General features: G+C 44.9%; 1 protein-coding gene across 6 annotated transcripts in view; it reads right to left on the bottom strand.

Moving 5' to 3' along the window:
- Window positions 1-2,370, bottom strand: part of CCDC85A (coiled-coil domain containing 85A) — a 203,251-nt gene extending 200,881 nt beyond the window's left edge. For all 6 annotated transcript variants that reach the window (XM_060026568.1, XM_060026567.1, XM_060026566.1 and 3 more), the window contains exon 1: window positions 2,008-2,370. In XM_060026568.1, coding sequence (XP_059882551.1) covers window positions 2,008-2,277 — 270 coding nt within the window. In that variant the 5' untranslated portion in view covers window positions 2,278-2,370. The remainder of the gene's footprint in view (window positions 1-2,007) is intronic.
- Window positions 2,371-23,499: the final 21,129 nt, after the last annotated feature.

The following is a 23,499-nucleotide window of genomic DNA, read 5'->3' on the forward strand; positions in this document are numbered from 1 at the left end:
ACGAATCTAGACCACAAGGAGACTCTTACTTGAGGTGTAACCGCTCTTATCTGGCCTGATAGGTACTTCCCTAAATGAGGTTACTGGAATGAAGACCCGGTCCTCCCCTCCCCCACACCACTCACACACAGACCCCCACAGGCAATCCACACAACCTAAAAGAACTTCCAAGTATTTCTAAGCTCTTATGTCAATGCTCCATACTATCAAAATCTCTAGGAAATTAATTACAAACTCTTCCAAGTTGCATTATAGCTCAAGCCATGAAAGAAGATTAAATTGGAGGGTTACGAACTATATTTGTGTCCAGCTTTGCCACGGAAACCCAGATCCAGGAGATGCATGGCTTTACGTACACTTACGCATCATCTCCTGGTGACAATAACTACCATTTTTTGCAGTCAAGTCCAGAATTAAACCTTCACCTAAATTATAATTTATTGTCACACCCCCCTAGGAGGTGGTTATTATGATTTGCATTTTATTGATGAGTAAAATAAGGCTCTGAGAAATTACCCAGGCTCACCCTCCTGGCCAAATGAGGATTCTAGATGCAGACCCACCTCTGAGATGATCTTCCCCCTACACCGCCCTGCCTCTAATCCAAGAGTCTGGTACTTAATAGTCCGTTAGTAACGAATTAAGCCAAAGGAGAGAGTAAGGCTTGGGATTTTTCTAAGAGATCCTCCTAACTGCATCTGCTCTAGAGACTATATATGACAGTCAACTGGAGCCTCAGGGGAGGGCCTTCTCCACCTGCACTGGGCCCAGCACCCAGGTGAGCATCTAGCAGTTCTCCCCCTCCCACTCCCCTTTGCCCCAGAATCCGAGGGCTGGAGCCGCTGAGGCAATTAAGAAAGTGTCTACTGCCTGAGAAGTGGGGTGGGAGTGGAATGGGGACAAGAACAGCATGTGCCTGCGGGAATTTGCTCCCCGAGGTCCCTGCAGCGATTTCGTTTGTGTCTGGCTTCCTATAAACAAAAAAAGAACAATGAGAGGAAGGCATACCAGGAGGCACCAGTGCAAGCGGTGAGGAGAGGAAGTTTTGCGGTACACTCGGGCAGGGCGGTTCCCCGCCACCCATCTGCTGCAGCCAGCCGGGCTGGCACGTTGCTGGCACACTCAGAACACTCCAAGGGGAAAAGAAAGTTGGTGGGGGGTTGGGGTTTTATTGTTTTGTTTTTCTTTTGTTCTTTTTTCCCCCTAAGAGCAAAGAGGGAGGATTGGCTCCAAAGGAAAGCATGACTGGATGGCACTTAAGGTACACTTTCAAAACCCTGTGCTTTCTAAACTGAGACCCTCTGCCCTTCCCCTCCCAGCTAGACGAAATTATAATCAAATTGGGGGTAAATGGGGCGGTCAGGCCACCCCAGACGACGCCAGCCGAACTCGAGGAAAAGAAAAGCATCGGAGCAGGTAGAAAACAGAATGTGAAAGAAGAGGTAAGCTCCTCTGCACCATGCGACATAGCCCAGTTACGAGGGTGGCGCCGCGGCTTCACCCTGGGCGCCCCGCCAGCACCACTTCCCTGAATCGGCGCCCTTTCCTCACCCTCTGCCCCACGGAGAAGTCGTGGCGCCAGAGCGGCCATATCGTATCACGGATCCCCAAGGGCAAAGATGCTCTGGACTCGCTCCTTCGCTCGTTTTTTCCCCTGCCTGGCCGTAACCCGGCTCCCCAAAGCACTGATTTTCCCGGCTTCCTGGAAAATTAAAGCAGCCGCGTACCCATCTCTCCCCTCCCAGCCTTTCAGCATCCTTGGCGCCCGCTCCTCCGGCCACGGAGGACCACGAGCTCGACGCTAGTGCGCCCCATAGGGGGAAGAGGAGGGAACCAAACGTCTACAAAGTTTGGAAAAGTTTCCAAAGGGCTGGGGAAGGGGAGCAGGGGATGCTGACAGGGAGAATTGGGGGGGGGGGATCACCTGTTGACGGAAGGGGGGAAAGTTTGCCTGGTCCCACCTCCCCAGGGCGCCCGGCTCCCCGCCCTGCCGAGCCCGGCGCTCACCTTGAGCCCGCGGATCTCGCCGAGGTGCAGCTGCAGGCGACGGTTGACCTCGCGGATGAGGTTGCTGTGGTCCAGCATCGCGCTCACCTTCTCCGCCTCCGCGCGCCGCAGGCAGCGGATCAGCTCCTCCTTGCTCCATTGCAGCAGCTCCTCGTCCGACACTTTGGATAGGTCCTCCACGGCAGTGGCCGCAGACGGGCTGGCAGAGGTTGGGGGACAACTTTCCGCCGCCGCAGCCGCCGCCGATGAGCCTCCGGCCGCCTTCGACATGGTATCCGCGAGACGGCAGGTGCGAGTGGGTGGAAGAGGCAAAGCAACTCCCGAAGGCGCGGGCACGGCTAGGCCGCCTCCGCCCACACCCCAGTGCGCTCCAACGAGTCAGCTGCACCGCCCGGGGGCCACTGGGTTGGGGCGGCAGGGGTCGCGCTGGACCGCCATCCTACCTCGCCATCCCTGTGCGCGCGCCCGCGCACCCCCAGGGCCGGGCAGCCACCCGCGCGCTGCGGCCAAGGCACATTCCAACTCCGCGCAAGTCCATGGTGAGGGGCGCCGTGAAGCTGGCGCCGCCGCGGGAGACCCTAGGGGACCGCACCCCGGTTCCCCTGCCCTCTCTGCCGCCCTAATTCGAGCCTGTCGCCCCCCCACACTCTGGCACACACGCACTCACACACGCTCACTTTCCTCCCCCTTGCCCAGCTGCAGCCCCCGCTTCTCTCCTCTCCTAGCCCCGCCGGGGAGCGCCGGGCTCCGCGGCACCTCGGGAGCTAATCCAGCGCCGCCGCCGCCGCTGCCCGAGGGACTGGCGCGGCCGGCCGGCTGCGCTCCTCCTGCCGCCTTTGCTGCGCCCGCTGCCGCTCCCAGGCTGCTGGGGGAAGCCTAGGATTTGCAGCGCCGAGCGGTGGGGGCGGGGGAGGGGGGCGTTTAAGGGCTGGACCGGCAAGAGGAGGAGCCTGAAGCCGGGGCAGCCCGCAGCCGGCCACACCTCCCGCGCGGGCTGCAAGCTGCGGCAGCCGCTTGCTCGCCCGCCCGCTGGGATCCCGAAGCGCGCTGTGCGCTGTCCCGCCGGGCAAGGCCGTGGGCGCGGCTTCTTCAGCGCCCGGGCGCGGGTTGGGGGGGGCGGTGGGGGGTGGGGGGGGTGGAGAAGTATAAGAAGCTGTGACACTCGGTCTTTGGGAGGCGCGCGCGCGCCACCGTGTGGCAGAAGCAGCTCCCTCCGCCCCCTGCACGCCAGGCTCATCACCGGGCAGGGGAAACAGCTGCGAGGTATTTTGAGAAATTGGGGTTCAGGAAAGATGCGTAGCAGGACCTGAAGGGTAACCGTCTGACTGTACTTTGGAGAATGGAAGAAGAGGTCGATGGCAAAAGCAAGGGGGGAGGGCTTTGGGGAAGGAACGTTTAAGAAAACCCCTATACCCTAAGAAGGGGAAAAAGAGGCTTCTGGGCAATACTCTTTAGGGACCATCCACCCCTACCCTCACCCAAGGCCTTTATCTTTTCTAAAAATCAACCGACTTTGTAACGAAGCTTAAGGGGAGGTTCTGAATCTTTTCTATTTTTGTTTGAAAAACACCAAAGCCTTAATTAAGGGAAAAACAAAACCCTTCATCTCTTGCTTCCCGAAGCCTGGATTTTAAGGTCAGCACAGTCATCTCCCCTCTGAGCAAAGCACGGCCCCTTAGACAAGCTGAAATGCCAGCCAAGGAGATTTTCATTTTCCTCTGTGCCGCAGGCTGCCCTGTATTACTGCCTTGGCTGTTTATGATGGTAATTTCTGGAAGGGGTACTCTGTGTCCCTGAGTACTAACTTTGGGCTACAAGAGTCCCTTCCCCTCCCCAGTTCTACTCTCACACGAAGTCGCATGGAATCATCTCTGAGCTGAAAACATGTTCTTTTGCCTGAAGAATTGGATGTATTTGGTCCTGGCATATCACTTAGGTGAATCCTCTCCTCTCCAGGATGGAGACAGGGTCAGAAAACTGCAGGGATTTGCCCCCAGGGGGCTTCAGAAAACCGGAGTGCAGAGGCAATCATCTCCATCCAGTAGGATGAGAATCTAAGTCAGAGACCCTTACCAGCTGGTCAGTGTGTGTCCCCTGATAAAGCTGCCACCTGTTAAGAAATGATCACCTGAGGACTTCTGAGACCAGACTTCCTGGACAGCCTGCAAGGTGGTGTTGCCCTCTGACCTAGATGGCCTTCAAGTTCCCCTCAGCTTGACTACACTTCAGACAGGTTTCTTCCTGACCAAAGGTCCCTGACCTCCCTTTACGTAGAACATTTACTTTAGAAAACTTTCCATTGTCAATTCTTTCTCTGCACCCTTGAACTGTCGATCATCTCCCAGCTTCTCACCAGTTTTACCACCCAGGAATTCTTTCTCAAGGACCTGGGAGCCATCCCTTTGAAATGTGACCATCAAGGATGATGATCCTTGGATCCAAGGATGATCGATCATCAGGGATGATATATCTCTCTGGGAGGGAGAAGCCTAACTTCAATAAGTACCAGTTAGCAGACAGATGGCCTCATCACATTGACCCACGGTCCCCCGCACCCAGCATCCTCTAGTACTGTTGACTGTTGAACAACAAGAGTTTGAACTGTGGGCGTCTGCTTATACATGGAGCTCCAGCCATCCATCTACATTTGAGGCAGGAAGAAGGTAGAAGCAAATGGCACAAGTTCTCCTGGTAATATGACCCAGTGAATCTCACTTATATCCTAATAGCCCGGGTTTGCCATCTGACCACCTCGCAGCTTCAAGTGAAGCTAGGTAATTTTTTTAAGTTAAGCATATCAATGCCACAAGTAAAATCAAAGTTGTTTTAATAAGAAATAAGAAAACAAATATTGGATAGGCAACTAACAATTTCATATGCAAACCTTAGCAGTGGACTCTGTATACAGTAAATGGAGGTAGCTCAAAACCAGCCATAAATGACTCTAAGTCATTAGGTCCTGATGGTTTTACCTCATTTGTTGTTTTGAACTAACTGTTCCATCACAGCTCACTAATCGTCCAACCCAGATTCTCACTAGGTCTCACCCGACCATCCTCACGGGTCCATCTGACTTCAGTATCACCTGTCTCGAATTTGGCTTCCACAGAACTGCCCAAGTGAACTACCTAAAAAGTCAAGTCCAGCTGCGTCCCCCCTAAGGTAGATTGAATCATTGTTCATAATTCTTCACAACCTCCCTGTATAATTCATACCATCTCTGCCATGCAACTTTGCAGTAGCTCCCACTGAGGGGGGCAGAGTTTATCCTCTCTTGATGATATTGTGCTTGGCCACAGGACTTGCTTTGCTACTGGAGAGTGGGTGCACCTGAGGGTGTAACCCTTCTCTGGTGAGAACTCACCCTCTTGTACTTCCACACTTCACGGGGAAAAGAGCTAACTTTGGGTGGCTGTTTTGGCTTCAGTCTGGGCCTCACACAGGGCCACCCTGAAGCACAGCCACCCTCCCCTCACAGACTCAGATCTGTGTGCAAGAATGTGTGATTGTTATTAGGCCACCGAGTTTGGGGGAGATTCATTGTGCAGCGTGAATGCTATCGATAGCAGATACAACTGCCCTACCTAAATCCCTTCAGTGGCATCTCAGTATCTCTCCACAGAGCAAAGCCACATTCCTTACCAGAGCACGGAAGACGGGAACAGTCTGCTCTTGCCTGCTTCTCCAGCCCTCCCCGCCACCCTACGTTGCCTCATATTTCATACTTATCCAGTGCCAAGCTGCCCGTAGCTCCCTATGGGCACTTTCTATACCTCTGTGCCCCACTGGTGCTGTTCTCTCAATGCCTTCCCTGCCTTTTTCCCCTGGACAACTCACAGTGTATCCTTCCATGGGCAACATCTCCTCCAGGTCTCTGGCATCAGCCCACACTTCTCCAGTGGAGGCAGAAGTAAGTATCCCTCTCCACTCCCATAACCTCCAGTGCATACCACTAGCTCAGCATTTAAAATAGAATATCAAACTACAGAAAATTATAGGTAGAGACTCAGACTAACCCAGCTCAATCCTAGCAGAAAGTTTAGCTCCAGCCAGAGTTTAATATTCTATCTTTTCTGTTTTCTCCAAACCCTACAGGCTCCCATCATGCCCTACAGAACTCCTCGGTGCAATGGGAGATGCTCTTGAGGACATTGCTGAGTATATCCCACAGTGCCTTGTCATGACACTGCACCCTAATCCATGAGGTTTCTTGGCAACTCATTAGTTTTAATCTTCCAAAGACTGAATTATGCAACTGGTGTGTATTCCTCTTTGCACTGGGTGCTGGGAAGTCAGATCCAAACTTGTGGCCCACATTCAGTTACTTAGACAAGACTTCAGGAGTATAATTTTTTTGACTAATTCTGACTTCCATCATGTTTTTACTTTCAAATTTCCTTCTCCAAATTTCCACATTTCTTTTTTACCTTGCTCTGTATGTATCTTTGTAAGTTACCGGATACATACATCTATAAGCACATATACGTGTGTACACACACACACACACACTGCAATAAAGGAAGGAAGAGGGGGCTTCCCTGGTGGGGCAGTCGTTGAGAGTCCGCCTGCCGTTGTAGGGGACACGGGTTCATGCCCCGGTCCGGGAACATCCCACATGCCGCGGAGCGGCTGGACCCGTGAGCCATGGCCGCTGAGTCTGCGCGTCCGGAGGCTGTGCTCTGCAACGGGAGAGGCCACAACAGTGAGAGGCCCGCGTACCGCAAACAAAATAATTTTAAAAAAAACAAAAAAAAGAAAGGAAGAAAGGGACAAAAGGGAAAGAGAGGTCTTGTCTTCAATCATAGACCCTATATGTTTTCTCTCCCATTTACTTTGACGTCTTCTCCCTCTATTAGCCCCTAAATTCTGTGAAGACAAGGCCTGCTTCCTACCTATAGTCCACACTCAATAAGGAAAGGAGAGAAGGAGGGAGGGAACAAGTTTGCTAGAGGCTTTTGTTCAGAATTTTTTATCCCCCTGGTTTGGAATGCCTCTTCCTTTTAAAATATTAATTACTATTTGGTATTTGCTATCTTAGAAGTCAAAGGAGTGATCTGCAGTTTAGAAAAGTTTTCAAAATTGTTTAAATGTAGGGTAATACGGTGCTTTGATGAGCTCGTCTCAAATGGCTACAAAATGCACTCAGGTGACAGGTTTATCCTCTGATGATGCCAGAGTGAGTTCTGGCACTGCATGAACAAGGCTGCGGCTCATCTCACTGTATCTGTGTTGTGTCAAGTAACACAAGCAGCCATTGAAACCTCCTATCTTGCTCCACCAAGAACCACTTTCCCAACAACACTTCAAAACTCAGTGGAAGTGCAACGGATCTTGGCTTTGCTCCCTAATTCTGAGTCCAGAGCCAGAGAACACGGCCGTGTGTGGAGCCACGAAGTAGCTGGGAATCCCAGCTCCGGTGAGGAACCTCTGGGGGTGGTGGATGTTACTGCTAGATGCCTCCAAAACACGTTTCCACTGCAAGCCACTGCGGAAGTGCTTTGCCTTGATCCAGCCCCACAAACGGAATATTTAGGAGCTTGCTAGGTTTTATTGCACTTTGTTCTACCAAGTACTAGGGCAGAAACTGCGAAAGGAAGAGAGGTCCAGCCAGCCTGACCCCCAGTGTTGAGATCCCTGGTGTCTTCTGGCTCAGGGGAGGGAACAGCTGCTCTGTGCTCCTCCCACACCTCCAGGCTCACAGCTGCGCTCTGTGGGTGGAGGAGGTGTGCATCTCAGTGAGGGCAGAGGGTACTTCAAGGAGCCCCTATTTTCTGTCGTTTGTAAAGGAAATGGGCATACCCATTTGTGGTAATTCCTGGACCTTTAGTGCTATTTTCACTATTAACCCTCCTCCGGGTCTCTACTCCACGGATTCTCAGCCTTGGTTACATACTGGAATGACCTGGGGTGTTTAAAACATGCTGATGCCTGGCCCTCTCTCCCTAGAGATTTCTGATTTAATAAGTCTGGGGTGCAGCGTGCACATTGGTTTTTTTTTAACTCCCCACATGATTCTGCTGTGCGGCAGTTTGAACATTGCTGTTGTAGACTGTGTAGAACACTGTCCAATAGAAATACAGTACAAACCACAAATGCAAGCCACAAATGCAATTTTAAATTTTCTAATAGTTGCTTTTAGAAGTGAAAACAAACAGGTGACACTAATTTTAATAATAGAGTTCATTTACCCTAAATATCCAAAATATTAGTTCAACAGGTAACCAACATAAACAATTATTAATGAGATGCTTTGCATTTTTGTAGTAAGTTTTCAAAATCTAGCATGTATTTTACCTTTACAGCACATCTCAGCTCAGACATGTTTCAAGTGCCCAATAGCCACATGTGATTAGTGGCTTCCAAATTGGACAGCACGGCTGTAGACCATTTGGTTGGGGGGAGGGAGTGGAATAAAGAGTGGTACCTGTGGTGGGCTGAATAATGACACCCCAAAAGATATCCATGTGCTAATCCCTGGAACCTGTGAATGTTACCTTACATGAAAATAAAGGACTTTGCAGATAGGATTACATTAAAAATCTTGAGATAGGGTCCTAGCTTATCCCAGGGGGCCCTACATGCAATTACATGTATCCTTGTAGGCTGGTGGCAGAGGCAGATTTCACAGAAGAGGGGAGGGCTATATAACCACACCAGCTGGGACTGGAATGATGAGGCCACAAGTAAGGGAATGCTGGCAGAGTCAGCATAGAAACTGGAAGAGTCAAGGAGCAGATTCTTCCTAGAGCCTCTGGAGGAAACACAGCCCTTCCAATACTTTGATTTCAGTCCCTAAGACTCATTTCAGATTCCTGGCTTCCTGTGAGAGAATAAATTTCTGTTGTTTAAAGACACTAAGTTTGAGGCCACAATAGGAAACTAATACAGCACCAATTATAACAGAGCACTTCCTTTTTATCTGTATTATCACAGCCTGTCTTCTTTTATAGCTAGTTGGATACCTATTGATTTTTTCTTTTTGAGGCAGGGACATGTCTATTCATTGATGAACCCTCCACCACACCTGGCAGGTAAAGTGTTGGTTGTGGGAGCATCAGCAAAGGTCGCTCAGATGCATCTGAAGCACAGTCTTCAGGGTGCCCAGACTGTGGTGTGCACTCAGGAACAACAGAAAGGAAGGCCTCCTCCAGGAGAGATCTCTATCTGGGGAAGTGACAGATCAGAAACATCCAGACGCCCACTGGTCCACTGTACCGCCTGCCCACCCTAGTCTCTTGATGTGTCTTTGAGAAGCAGTAACCCCAGGAGTAGAAAAAAGGAAGAAAGTGCTAAAAGCAGGAACTGCCTACCGGGTCTGACCTGCGAGGCAAACTCCAGCAGACTGGCCCACCCCTGTCTGTCCCAGAGCAGACCCACACCCACACAATCAGGAAGTTTTCAGTCCCTTTGCTCAGCTGCCTGAAATAGACATAGTTAAGAGTCTCACAAGTGAAAATGCCTCTTCACACTTTTGCTCAATAAAATTGCTTTTCTCCTAACACACAGATCAGCTGCCCTGAGGGTGTGCAAGTTTGATTAGGAAGTCTGCTCTTAGGCAGACAGACAGTCTCCTGCCAGCATCAGTACAACCTGGAATGTTGGCTTATAATTGCCCCCATATAGTTAAAAACGATAAATGACAGAGCAAAAGTTGAGGTATATTCATTGCCTTTCAGAACAGTACCTTCCAAAGTGCCGTGGTCACACTGTACTGGAGAACTCTCATGGACAAGGCACACAATCTTATTGAATCAACTATGGGACAGGCATTTTATCCCATTTTATAGATGAGGAGTCCAAGGCTCAGGCCAGACCCACACAGTTAATGTAGAGTGTCATTCTAATGATCATTTTCACCAAAAGAAACAGGAGGAGTTTGAAGACTCTGCAGGTGACTCTCTGGCCCCCAACCTTAGATACAGCCTTCAAGAAGTGGAATAGGGGTCTTCAGTGGTGTATTCAGTGAGACCCAGGTTTTTGGAAACAGCAGTCCAGCAAGCAAAGAATGAGAACAGGCTCTGAAGGTGGCAGAAAGAGAGTCCTTATGCCTTTGCCATATTAATTTGCCAATTAGGACTTGTAAAGAAGTCCTAATTGCAGAATAGTTTGCAAGGAAGGGAGTTGTAACTTGTTTTCTTTGGTTTGTCTGGTAGCATCTACAGAAGTTGCTAAGGCATGTGCTTTCCCATGGAGATGTTTGCATACGATGCTCTGTGCCTCACCACTGTGCTGCTGGTAATTCCTACCCCTTCATGTTGCAGCCTTAATGTCACTGCCCCAGAGACACCATCACCAATCAGGTCATCAGAAGGACCTACTCCTTCATCGTGGATTCATTGCCTTATTAGTTTCCTTTATAACACTTTTCATTTGCAATTATTTCTATTTTGTTCGTTTACTCTCCATTTTTCAGCTGGGAAAGGCATGAAGGGAGGAATTGTTTGGTACGTACTCAGGAACTCTTTTAGTAACTGGATAAATTGCAGATGTTAAATACTTGCTCATCAGCACAGCAAGCCGCTAATCACTCTGTGCTTTATAACAGTACAAATCCCCCAACACTGGAATGCTGATTCAGTTGGTCTGGGGTGAGGTCCTGGAAATGTGTATTCGAAGGCTGCTTCTTGGCTGACTCTGACGTGATCAATCATTAGAACAGCATGTGGGAGCCCCTGCCTGCCTCCTCACACAATTTTTATTTGTTGTCTTTGCAGTGAGAGTCATGGCAACCACCTAATTCACACACTCATTTCTGGGTCTTTGGGATGCCTGAGAGTATCTTGTGAATCCTATTTGCATATGTACCCTTGTCTATCCACAAGAAGCCATGAATAAGATTCAGGGCTAATGTTACCTCTTATACACCGTGAGTTAACACTCCCCAGCAAGATGGAGAGACAGAGACCACCACCATGGTGGGAATCCGGGGGAATATTCAGGGCAGCTGAGGAATTCTACTTTCTGGAAAATGCATTCCAAGTTCCTTGGAACCTGAAAGTGACATATATCTTTTGGGGGCTTGTAAAAGAACCAGAAGCTAGACCACCTAAGGATGGCCAAGTGAATTCTACGCAGGCTTGAGTGATAGGAGACCAACTTTAAATACTCTCTTAGCAATAGATGGGGAATGAGGCCAGAAATGGCAGCAACAGGGAGCAGAGGCCACAGCCACACAGTGGTGACATCAAAAGAAAAAGCTGGAAAGGAATCAAGTACCTGAGAAATTAACTTCACTCTGGGCCTTTACTATTGTCCATGGACCAGCAGCATTGTCTTCACCAAAGACCTCGCTAGGAATTCAGAATTTCTGTCCCCACTCCACAAGTACTGAATGGGAATCTGCCTTTTGACAAGCTCACCAGGCAGTTCATAAGAACTTCAAAATTTGAGAAGGGCTGACCTGAACCAATGGCATTTGGTGAACTAGAGGAAATTCCTTAGAATTTTGGAATTCCTTGGCTTAGAGGAAATTCCATTGTGAGCTTATTCAAGCCTCAATGACATCTAAGGGTGGTGGGACCAGGGAAACAGGGCTTAACCTCTCTTTCCTTCCTGGATGTCTCATTTGATCAAGGAGGATGTGAGCTCACTGGAGCCAAGGAGAGTTCACTAAACTCCCTCCTGACCCTCCCAGGGTGTAGCCTTGGGAACTGGAACTGGATTTGTGATAAGCAGAGACGTCAGGTAAAGATGATTCTGAAGGGTTGACTGGGATCTGCTTCTACCATTTTCTCTTAAAGAGTCTTGGCCTAGAACTTTAGCCTCCTAGGATGGTGTGAATATGAAGATCACAAAACTTTAGAAAATGGTTTAGGAATCTGTTATTAATGCTCCTAAGTAGACTGTGCCATTCCTCAAAAGGGGGTCTTTCCAGAGTTGGAGGTGTGGCCGACTGTGTTGCTTTAATCTGCATTAAATGGCCCAAAGGGAAGGTTACATAAAAGTGCAAGAAATTATGAAACCAATTTAGGTAGCAGCTGAAAACAAAACAAAAACAAAACATTGGTTCTCTGGTTCATTGCCTTTCATCTTCTCCCTGGGGCACAAAGAACTCTCAACTGCATCATAATATCATTGCCACTCATTTAGCCCCTGCTGGGGATGGGCACCAACAATAATTCTTATTTTGAGGCCAGTGTGTCAGATACTGCAAGCACGACCTCATATTCACCCTCTTTTGCGGTGATCTGTGTGATACCCCAGTGCCTTGAGTAAGGGCAGTTTGAGGACTTTTTAGAAAATTGCTGAATAAAACAGTGTGTGTGTGTGTGTGTGTGTGTGTGTGTGTGTGTGTGTGAGCATTTGTGTATGTGTGGATTCTTGCCTTTACAGCAGTTAGAAGAGAAGAGACTTTGGACAGTGAGAGTAGAAAACTAGATTAAAATATATAATTATAATCCAAATAAATGTGGTCATTTTCTCAAAAAAATAAAAGAAAATAAAATCTGCTCTAGCCAGGATCTCCTGTTTGTTCTTTAAGGAAATTATGCTCCTAATTATCATATTCAAATTTTTCTAAGAAATGAAATGCTTCTACGGACATATGTTTTAAAAATTTTAGTAGAGGGCTTCCCTGGTGGCACAGTGGTTAAGAGTGGTATGCATGCCGATGCAGGGGACACTGATTTGTGCCCCGGTCCGGGAAGATCCCACATGCCGCAGAGCGGCTGGGCCCGTGAGCCATGGCCGCAGAGCCTGCGCGTCCGGAGCCTGTGCTCCGCAACGGGAGAGGCCACAACAGTGAGAGGCCCGCATACCGCAAAAAAAAAAAATTTTAGTAGAATTCTTTGCATATATGTAAAACATTCAATAAACAGTAGCTGTTGGTTTAATTACTGTAATATCCAAGAATGACAATCGCGCATATTGTGAATGTTTAATGCTCAATTGATTATCTGAACGTTAACTTTGAATATTTGTGTCCATATCTTATCACCTGTTGCTATGAGACAAAGTTACAATTCTACAATAAAAATTTCAAAGTCAGGCAGAGAGCAAATTTTCCCTTATTCCACCTTTGTGTTCTATTGTGGCATTCAGTGGATTGGATGAGGGCCACCCACACTGGGGAGAGAAATCTGCTTTACTGAGTCTACCTATTCAGATATTAATTTCATCCAGAAACACTCTCACAGACACAGGTAGAATAATGTGTGGCCAAATATCTGGGCACACTATGGCCCAGTCAAGTTGACACATAAAATTAAGTAAGGTGCATGGTGGACCACAGGCTACATTCCAGCCCCCATCCGCCCATCAGCTGGGCACAGTAGTGTAGAACACAATCTATACAAGCACACGCAGTGACCCTGCCCACCATGTTAAGAGCTGCTCTAAGAAATGGCTTCCTCTTCTCCAGATCCAGGGACCTCGAAGTCTTACCTTTGCGGCTCCCTCAATCCCACAATTTCTGGACTGATCACGGTTTAAACTCCATATAATACCCCAACAATGGGTACTTCATTTTAGAAGCTATTCAAATGAAGCCTCCTTTTATTTTTTTACCCGGGGCACGCAGACATGCATCTGAGTTACATGACTTACATAGATCAAGGGTGCAATGTTGAACACTTCCTTTCAGTGGGAGAAGCACAGCTTTCCCCTGGACTGGCAGGTCTGTGAGACACATTCAGTTTCCCCTCAGCGAGGAATCAGAGAACAGAGGAAATCAAAAAAGAAAACATCAGGAGGAAGACAAAAACCAAAATGAGTCCACAAAATAAGGAATCATGTAAATGAACAGGGAGGTAAACAGAAATAACAACTGGCAAAGCATTCAGTGAGTACTGAGTCCCAGAAATGACATTTGTGCAGAGCAGTGGCACACAGAATGACTCACTGTTTACCAGCCACGGACAGGGTGCTGTCAAGTTCAACACACGTGAGAAAATTAGGAGCAGAAAGTGTGATGCCTGGAGAGCAGTGGTGTAGGGCTGGCATCAGAAAGCACACAAAACCTACCTCTATCAGGTCTTCAAAAGGTGGGAGAGTGGCGTGCAAAATTCCCCCACATAAGGTTCACACATACGGAATATAAATGTTTCATAAAGCAAAGGGCCAGAATAAATCGCAGTTCCAAGTGAGTAAAAAAGAAAAAAATAAGGTTTAGATGTTGCTGGCTAAGAAATACAAACATTGCAACCAGGGAAAACTGGAGAATATAGTTCTTGCTGTGGTGACAGGTTTAGAAACCAAACGTGACTCTGATGTGGAAATGCAATTATTTATGCTGGCAGAATAAGCATAACGTGGTTTGCCTTAAAATATACTTTCTGTGTTCATCCCTGAGATCTGAAAACCCGGAAAGGAATTTCAGACCCAAGAAGGCAGGAGCTTTGAGGACGGGGGTTTTAGGTGATTTTCCACACATAGAGTGTGAAATTCTGGCCTTTTGCCTGCCATGTAGAGATGTGTTTACAGCTAGTCTTGATTAAGTCTTTGCTTAATCATAGTGACTGGAAAACAGTTCCAGGTCAGCCTACCCTCCAGAAATCAAGGACTGGGCTTCCAAATGCCCTTCGTAATTGAGTCTCCACTCAGACAACCTGGACCTCAACCTCCTAGGGAAGAAGCGTCATCATCCCTGTTGTTCTCGCCCGTCCATCTCCTTGCCAGCGTAGCCTGGTGTACTCTCCCTCCATCGATAGTTGCACATCCAGTGGGTTTCTCAACCTAACCCATCCAAACCCGAACTCATAATAATCTTCTAAAACTGCTCTCCCTGCAGCCTTCCCCAGCCTTCCCCTGCAGCAAATGACCACTCCATTCTCCCTGTTACACAGACCAAAACCATGGAGTCATCCTTGACTTTCTCTCTCATACCCTCGTCTAATCATCTGTAATCCGATGGTTCTACCTTCAAACTATATTCAGAATCTGACTGCTTCACACAACTTCTGTTGTTGTCACCCTAACCCAAGCCGCCACCATGCCTTGCCTGGATTATTGCTGTAGCCTCCTAATTGCACACCCTGCCTCTTCCTTTGTCACCCTTGTTCTGTTCTCAACAGAGGTTAATATAAGTCAGATCATGTCACTCCAATGTGCAAAGCTCTCCAATGCCCCCCCCCCATGAAAGCCAAAGTCCTTAAAATGACCTAGAAGGCCTTGCACATCTGTTCTCCCCTCCCTCCGGTTGGTTGTCTGGCCTGATCTCTGTGATTTTCCCCCTTGTTCACTCTGCTTCAGCCACACTGACTTTATCTGCTTCCTTTAACACACCGAAGTCAGTCCCATGTTAGGACCTTTGCACATGCTTCTCCCTTGGCTCAGGCCCCTGTGCCAAGTGCCTCTCATTCCCTCACTGCCCTCAAGCTTTCAGGTCTCAACTGAAACATCTCCCTAAGGGCTTCCCTGGCCACATTGCTTAAATGTGCTTAAAATGTAACCCACTCCTTCAACACTTCCAAACCCCTCCCAATGTGGATTGGCAGAGAAGGAAGCGTGGGATCTCTCTCTACACAGCTGCAGGGCCGAGGCTGTTTAATATTGCCATCTTGTAGCTGCACAGTCTGGAACGTGTGACCTCCTAGGTTGCCAGAGAAGGGAAGAGAGAGCTGGGAGGTGGCACACTGCCCCTTACCTCCCTGGACATAGGAATGGCACAGGTCATTTTCATGTATATTTCATTGGCTTCAACTAGTCAGTTTCACCCAGTTGCAAAGAGGCTAGGAAGTGTGGTAGTACTCTAAGTGCTCAAGAAGGAAAGGAGAACAAGACACAGGTAGATTCTATACCGTGAACTACAACCTGTTTCCTTGGAAATCCTTCACAGCTTGGGCAGTAGGAATCCTTGTCTCCTTATCTTATTGCTCTAAGAGTCATCGTAGATTGATTCCTTTTCACTCATCCCATTCAACAAACAGTTTTTAGTGTCTCCTATGTGCCAGATATTGTGGGTGACGCTGAGGAAACAAGACAGGGGGTAGTGTTGTATTCCTGGCTGCAGTACCCCATGGCAGGGTGGGATAGGCACACCACAATATGTGACACCAAATGCCCCCACCCAAGGTCAGTGGTATGATGCACATGCCCCACGGGATGGGTGCGCAAGATGGACACAAGAGTCTTACTTTCCCCAGGAGTGTTGATATTCTAAAGGGATGCTACCAATGTAAGCTTTCCTGAAAGATCTTGCAGCCTTCTCAGAAACTTATAGATCCACTGTATACATATGTAACCACATAACTTACTAGGATCTCCTTTATTCAAGAAATAACACATAAATGTTCATTTGATCTTCTCAGAATGATGAATTAATCACAAACATTTTCCTCCTTCTTTGAACCACAGGTGTACACCATAGAATTTTTTGCAGCACTTAGAAGTAGAAATCTAAACATGCTCACAACAACAAGGGTAGAGTTTATTTTTTTTAATTTGCTGTCTAGTAGTGGAAAATGTAAAATATACAATATTTATAAATACAATTTATGTAAGTTAAAAATGCATATACTTGAAACCACAAAACACTATATATTCTTCAAGAAAAATGTATATCCTATATATATGTTAAACACACTAGAATGGCTGCTTATAGAAGAGAAAGAAAATGAAGTGGGGATCAGGAGGAAAGGAGAGGAAATAATAAAATAAAACAAGAAAGCTTCCTGGCATGGACCATAGTGATAACGTGCCTTCAACTGAGAAGTATGACTAACGTGTCAAATATAAAGTTTTACGTTCTAAATTCTTTTTCTTTTTTGAAGAGGCACTCAGAAAACATTTGTTGAATGGATTAATGAAAAGATATCTAAGATTAGTATTTAGAGCAGTGAGACAGACTGACAATACTTCCTTCTGTACTTCCGTATCCTGATCTAAGCCCAGAATTAAGCCTATAAGTAAATAAAAATAATATATCATACTATCATACCTTTTTCTTTCAAACTGACAAGCATAAAAAGTTGTAACACACTTTGCTAGCCAGGGTGTAGAGAAAAGAGCACTTTCAAATTACTGATAAGAATATAAAATGGTACATCTTTCTGAAAAGCAATATTTGTCGAGATCCATAAAAATATTTAGAGTCTTTAACCCAAAACTTCCACTTTTAGGAATTTATCATAATAAAAATAATTTAGGTACAATCATCGTATTTGTATAAAATGATTTTTGAGGCAATACTACTTGAAATAACAAAATATTGCAAATAATGTAAATGTTCAGAAATAGGGGATTGGTTAAATAAATTCTGATGTATCTATATGATAGAATTATATTTAATTAATATGTAGTGATATAAGAATATGTTTATGATATATTACTAAGCAAATGTAGCACTCCAAAATATGCCATGTAATTCCAGTTTTAAAAACAGGAGGATTGTACATTAAAATAATGTTAGATATCTCTGCCTTAAATACATTAATTCAATGAGTGGTGGAATTACATATGATTTTTATATTCTTTGTTCTGATCTATAGAGGATATGTATTTTAACTGGAAAAATACTATACTTATTATAACATAGTATAATAGTTATAATATAGTAGTTGCAGTATTTATATGTAACATAATAGTATAGTATTTATATACAGTATAGTATGTACATATAACATATATAATAGTAGTTATATATGACAAACATCAGTGAATATATCAGATAATTCCATCTATTATACTATGTTATGTTTCAAAGCCATGAAAAAGCTGATTATCTTTAAAATTTTTTTGAATGAAACGCTTCCCTGTTTACAGAATTCTCAGATCTTTGTCACATGTACATTTCAAACATTACTCAGTCATACATTGCTGTGTCACCTTGAATCACTGCATCATTCCCATGTTAATAATTAAAGAGAAAGTCATTTTGAGATAAGAATATGGATTAATAAAATATTCCCCGTAATTTTCTAGACCTTAACCAAGAATTCATTAAAACATTTTATGAAGGTTCTATTTGTGATTAAAATCAAGGGAATCCATTTTATCATCAGCATGGGTGTTCTTCCAGTTCAATCATGTCAGGACAAAAGAAATGACAAAGCATTATGACCCATTTGAAGCTAAGAGTTCTATTAAAACCCAGGTTGGCTTTTACTTTAATAATAAAGAATAAATGTTATTTAATTTTTTTTACTCCGAAATATAAAATCCTGGAGGGGTGGAGAGATAAGCAAGGGCTGAATGGAGTCAAAATTCAAACACATACATTTTCTATGCTTCTATGGGTAATGGCTAACTCTAGTATCTTATCACTTTAATAAATAAATCTTCTTGGGAGAAAATTTTAAAAACACACACATAAACCAAAAACTAGCCTGGATCAAGATTTAAATTTCACTGAGAGCAAATGTTACCTTAAATTAAATTTTTTAATTCCACTGTGATGGGTATAGCCATAAAAACAAATATGATATTTTCAGTCTATTAAGGACACACCAATACAAAAATGAGGTTTGTTGGTAGTTAGAGGAAGGGTGACATATTCCAAGGCAAAATGTTTGCAGTTAATATCATCTGATGGATAGTATTTTTTTAGTGGTTAGTTACTAGGTGTTGCTAAGATTTAGAAAAGTGTACAAGCTTTTGTTAAGTATACATTTACAAATCTGTCTACCACCTGTTACTTTGAACTATTGGCTTCTTTAATATAATTTTTTAAATTGCACTATGCAGATGACTTAAGTTATTATGAACAACCCATAAGATCAGATGTGTTTAAAACTCATAAATGCAGCTAATGTGAAAAACATTAAGAAATCGACTTTGATGTCTTGCTTTTTTCAAAAATGATAACCCTGTCTAGATCTGTAACTCCTATGATATCCCCTTCTCCAAATAGGAGACATACACCTATCTTTTCTATCACATTTTGTTAAGGACTTAATATGTTCTCCCAAAATTCATATGTCGAAGCCCTAACCACCTCCCCACCATGTGGCTGTATTTGGAGATAGGGCCTCTAAGGAAGTAATTAAGGTTAAATGAGGTTATAAAGCTGGGTCCCTGATCCCACAGGGCCTTATCACTCTCTTTCCTAAAGAACACAGAAAAGAGGTCATCTGTGTATAAAAGGCAGCCATCCATAAGTCAGAAAGAGAGCTCTCACAGGAACTGAATTGACCAAAACCTTGATCTTGGACTTCTGGCCTCCAGAACTGTGAGAAAATTAATTTCTGTTATGTAAGCCACCAAGTCTATGGTATTTTGTTATGGCAGCCAAAAGCAGACGAATACATAATTATTTCATATAATTTGTATATTTGTTTGGTACTTACTTTGTACCGAAACAAACGTTAAGTTATTGACTGATTGGATTCTACTAAATACAAGCTTCTTCTACTATCTGGACTTTGTATTTATTCTGCAAATTGGGGATTGTGAATGTGTGGCACCCATGCTACCATGCTCCATTCCTAAATAAAATGGTAGACATTGCTAATTAATCATAGCATTATTTCCTACTGAGTCTAGACCTGGTCAGCAATCCAAGCAGCCATCATCAAATGATGATGAGGTGGACATTTAAGTTGAAATCTATGCATCGTTCATGGATTAGACTATAAGCTCATTGAGTGCTTGGATATTATCTTATTTCTTTGTTATAGCCTATAACCCTCCACATGATAGAAGCTCAGTAAATATTCACTGAATTAAATAAATTGTATCCTGAGTATAAACCTTCTATAAAGAAAGATCCCCATACAAGAGCTCTGGGCCTTGAGTCAAGATAAGCTTGTCTTGATTCTACATGAATGCATGAGAAAGAAAGCGTCGTGTGTACTTTTAACTTTGACTGAATTTTCATCAGGTATGAATAATGAGTCATAATAAGGATCATACGAATAATTCATAACAATAATACATAATTCATAATAATGAATGGTGCATTACGCATCATTATATACGAAGTTCAAAGCTGGAAGATACAAGGACACAAAGGAGTAGAAAGCTCAGCCCCTTGCCTTGAAGAACTCCCCATCCAGTTGAGATATTAGACTCTTACACATGACATTTCACTCACAATATGAACAGAATGTGACAAGTGCAACTGCCAAGTGAATGGTTTTTACAATAGAAGCATAAGTGTTAAGAGGAAGATGGTTGCATGTTCCCCAAAGAGGTGCATACTCTCTACACTGCCCTGCCCCATCATATGCAAAGCAGATGGAGGGGAATGATTTTCTCAATTCTTGAGCAGCCTGGGAGATGCAGTATATCCTCCCTTTGATGACTCAGTAAACCACGGTCAAAGTCTTGTCATCCTGATCTAAGATGTTCTTACCTTCAATAGAAATTCACAGCAACAGAAAACACATGAGGCTCCAAACCCATCTTTGGGACAAAAATTCTAAAAACTAACAAATTGGTGGCTTTCTTACCCTCTGACAGACACTTCTTAGGGCTACACATACCTTACTGAGTTAAGTCAGGAGAGCAGCATTTAAATTTTTAACTAAGAATGAATTTGGCCTTGCTGGACTAGTGGTAGTGAATCACTATTATCCTTAAAATCACCGAGAAAATAGCCCGTCACCCATCACATGTTAAGCAATAAGCAAATCAGCAATACATATTTATTAGCATTTGATTACAGAGAAACTCTAAATCATTCTGTGAGTCTGATAATTTTCTTTCTTTTTTTTTTTTTTGCTGTATGCGGGCCTCTCACTGTTGTGGCCTCTCCCATTGCGGAGCACAGGCTCCAGGCGCGCAGGCTCAGAGGCCAGGCTCACGGGCTCAGCCGCTCTGCGGCATGTGGGATCTTCCCAGACCGGGGCTCGAACCCACGTCCCCTGCATCGGCAGGCGGACTCTCAACCACTGTGCCACCAGGGAAGTCCTGATAATTTTCTTTTTAAGTGGAAACTAGATGAAGAAAAAGTATCAAGTTTCCCATGCATGAGGACTCAAAATACCCTTTAAAGACACTGAAACTTGTACCAAGTGGCAGCCGGAGTTTTCAGAGCAGTTCACTATAGTAGACACTAAGAATCACGTCCCAGATTACTTTTTCCCTGGCAGTCATCCAGTTTACTTATAGAATGAGATAAAAGGAAAGAAATATCCCCAGGCTCCATGCTGGGTGCCGTAAAGAGGCATCCCCTGTTCTCCTCTAAATTACAAAAACAAAACAACGCAGAGTCTTGTTCTCAAGATGTAGACCCACATCCTCCCACCTTCAACCCCACTTCCCTAGGACATCTGGATCTCAGGATAAAACGAACCCAGACTCTGGTTGATGGAGCTACATATTTTTAAGAATAAGGTTAAAATGACCTCATGTTTGAGAAGAGCTGGCAATTGGTAGAGCTTTCCCTGTTTAAAAAGGAGAAAAGTTTTGTGTTACCATGTGAATCACTTTCTCCAGCTGTAAACAAATAACTGAAAGAGCATGAAGGACAGAAATACTGAAAAAGGAGAGAAGGAAGGGGTGAAGGCTACCACTCTTATTCTTATTTTTGAGGAGGTAAATAGGCACAGGACTCTTTCTGGTCCTACCTCTCCCAGACCAACAGTGGACAGAGGGGGAGAAGGCGGGTGGCAAGGGCATGCATTCAGTCCCCCACACCACCTGCTCTCCCTCCCATCACCTGCTCAGTTGGAGAAATCATTGTGTAAGTGGTTTTCTGGCTCTTCTCAGAAGAGAAATCCCCAAAGGAATCCCCCCAAAGTGATGAGTTATTTGGCTGGGATCCCGGGGATGCGAGGGAAGAAGGAAAAACAGAGGAAGAAAATCAACATTATTGAGCTCCTAGTTAAAGCCAGATACGTTTAATCTATTTAATTCTAGCAATCAGATATGAGACAATGAATTCAGATGAGACCTAGATTTGAATCCCAACTCTGCCACTTACTAGCTATATAACTAAACCTCCCTGAAAATCATAGTCTCGTCTGTAAAGTGGGGTTGTTAATAATAATCTTCTAGGATTATGGACAAGATTATGTGAGGTCATGCCTGTATACTACTTAATATAATAAATGGTAGTAACAATTTATCAAAAATGAGCTCTGTTTTATGTATGAAATATATGACTCAGAGGTGTAGGCAGCTCTCCCACCAAATGATACCCAAAAGACAGCACATTTCCCCCTGGGATGATGCCTGACTAGTTCAAAACATTATACAAGTATGCATATGTCTTTAAAAGGCACATACATTCTATACATTCAGGAGTCACTTATTAAAATCCCTTCATAATAATGTGAAACAAAGATCTTTGAAAGTGACCTTGAGATACTGCGTGTCAGTCCCTGCCCCAGGCCATCCTATTGGTCAGAGTGAGAACTCAGCTAGCCGAGGACTCCTTGGAGCTCCTTCCTGACAAACCAGGCTCTCCTGTTGCCTTCCTCCACCTCTCTTTTGGATGGGTTCCCTTGCACTTACTTCCCTAAACTTCAGCGGCAGCACCCCTGCCCACTCCTGATGGGATTCTTACCCATGGATCTTGTGGTAGAAATAGAATTCTCACCAAATATTATACTTTCTCTCCTACATTTCCTGAGCCCCTTAAAGTTACAGGGCCATCTGATTAGTTCTAACCAGTAAAATGTGACCAGAACTTACATATATCACTTTTGCACCAAGGAAGTGAAAAGCTCATATATCACTTTTGCACCAAGGAAGTGAAAAGCTCATGTCAAGTGAAAAGATTCCCCAGTCCTATTTCTCCTGTTGTGGAGCATAAAGTCTACAGGACCCAAATGATGCGGAGAGTAAAGTAGCAGAGACTTGGTTAGCTTGGGTCCCTGAGTGACTGTGTGGAACAGATCATCACACCGTACCACACTGGATACCTTGTATAAGAAGTCAACTTTCATTTTGTTAAAACACTAGTTTTGGGGCTGTGTGTTATTACAGCACAATTTAGCATACTCTAATTTATACAAAATGCAATTCCTGCCTATAAATTAGAAGTGGATCTCTTGTTCTTGGCCACCTGTCCATGACTCCCATGTTGGTTCTCATTTTGCCTTTTTGATCCTAGCATGCTTTGCAGCAAGTGCAGAACCTGAAGCTCTAGTCACCCAGGAGTTAATTATCTGAATTCCTCCTTCTCTTTTCTACCCCAAATCCTACTTCAACCCCAAGTTGGTCAGGAGCTGAGCCAGCTGGAGATTAGTTAAGTCACCAGAATAGAGAATGGAACAGGGAGTTTTCAGCTGAAGCAGAGAGTCACTAGAGCATGGAAGGTGAAAGAAGAGAGAATTGACTTCGCAGAGATCAGGGGGTAAATGTGCTCAATCAGATGGGGTTGCTCAGAAGTGGGAATTAAAGTCAGAATCTTGGATCCAAGAGCTTCAGGATGGGAAGATGAGGCCAAAGGGAAAGTGAGTCATGATCAAAGTTTTGATGGTCCTGGGCAATTCCCTCTAGCCCTGGTTGGTGTACATGGCTTACCCCTACTGGCTCAGCAAGTGAGTGTGCAGAGGTAATTCTGATTGGCTTCAAGGATCATGTGTCTACTAGCACAGAAGCCCTGACCAATCTGCTGTGCTAGGTGATCTGTTAAATCCTATTGTGCATGTTAAGGCACTGGGAAAC

The sequence above is a fragment of the Delphinus delphis genome, chromosome 12 (assembly GCF_949987515.2).
Source record: "Delphinus delphis chromosome 12, mDelDel1.2, whole genome shotgun sequence".
In the NCBI taxonomy this organism is placed as follows: Eukaryota; Metazoa; Chordata; class Mammalia; order Artiodactyla; family Delphinidae; genus Delphinus; species Delphinus delphis.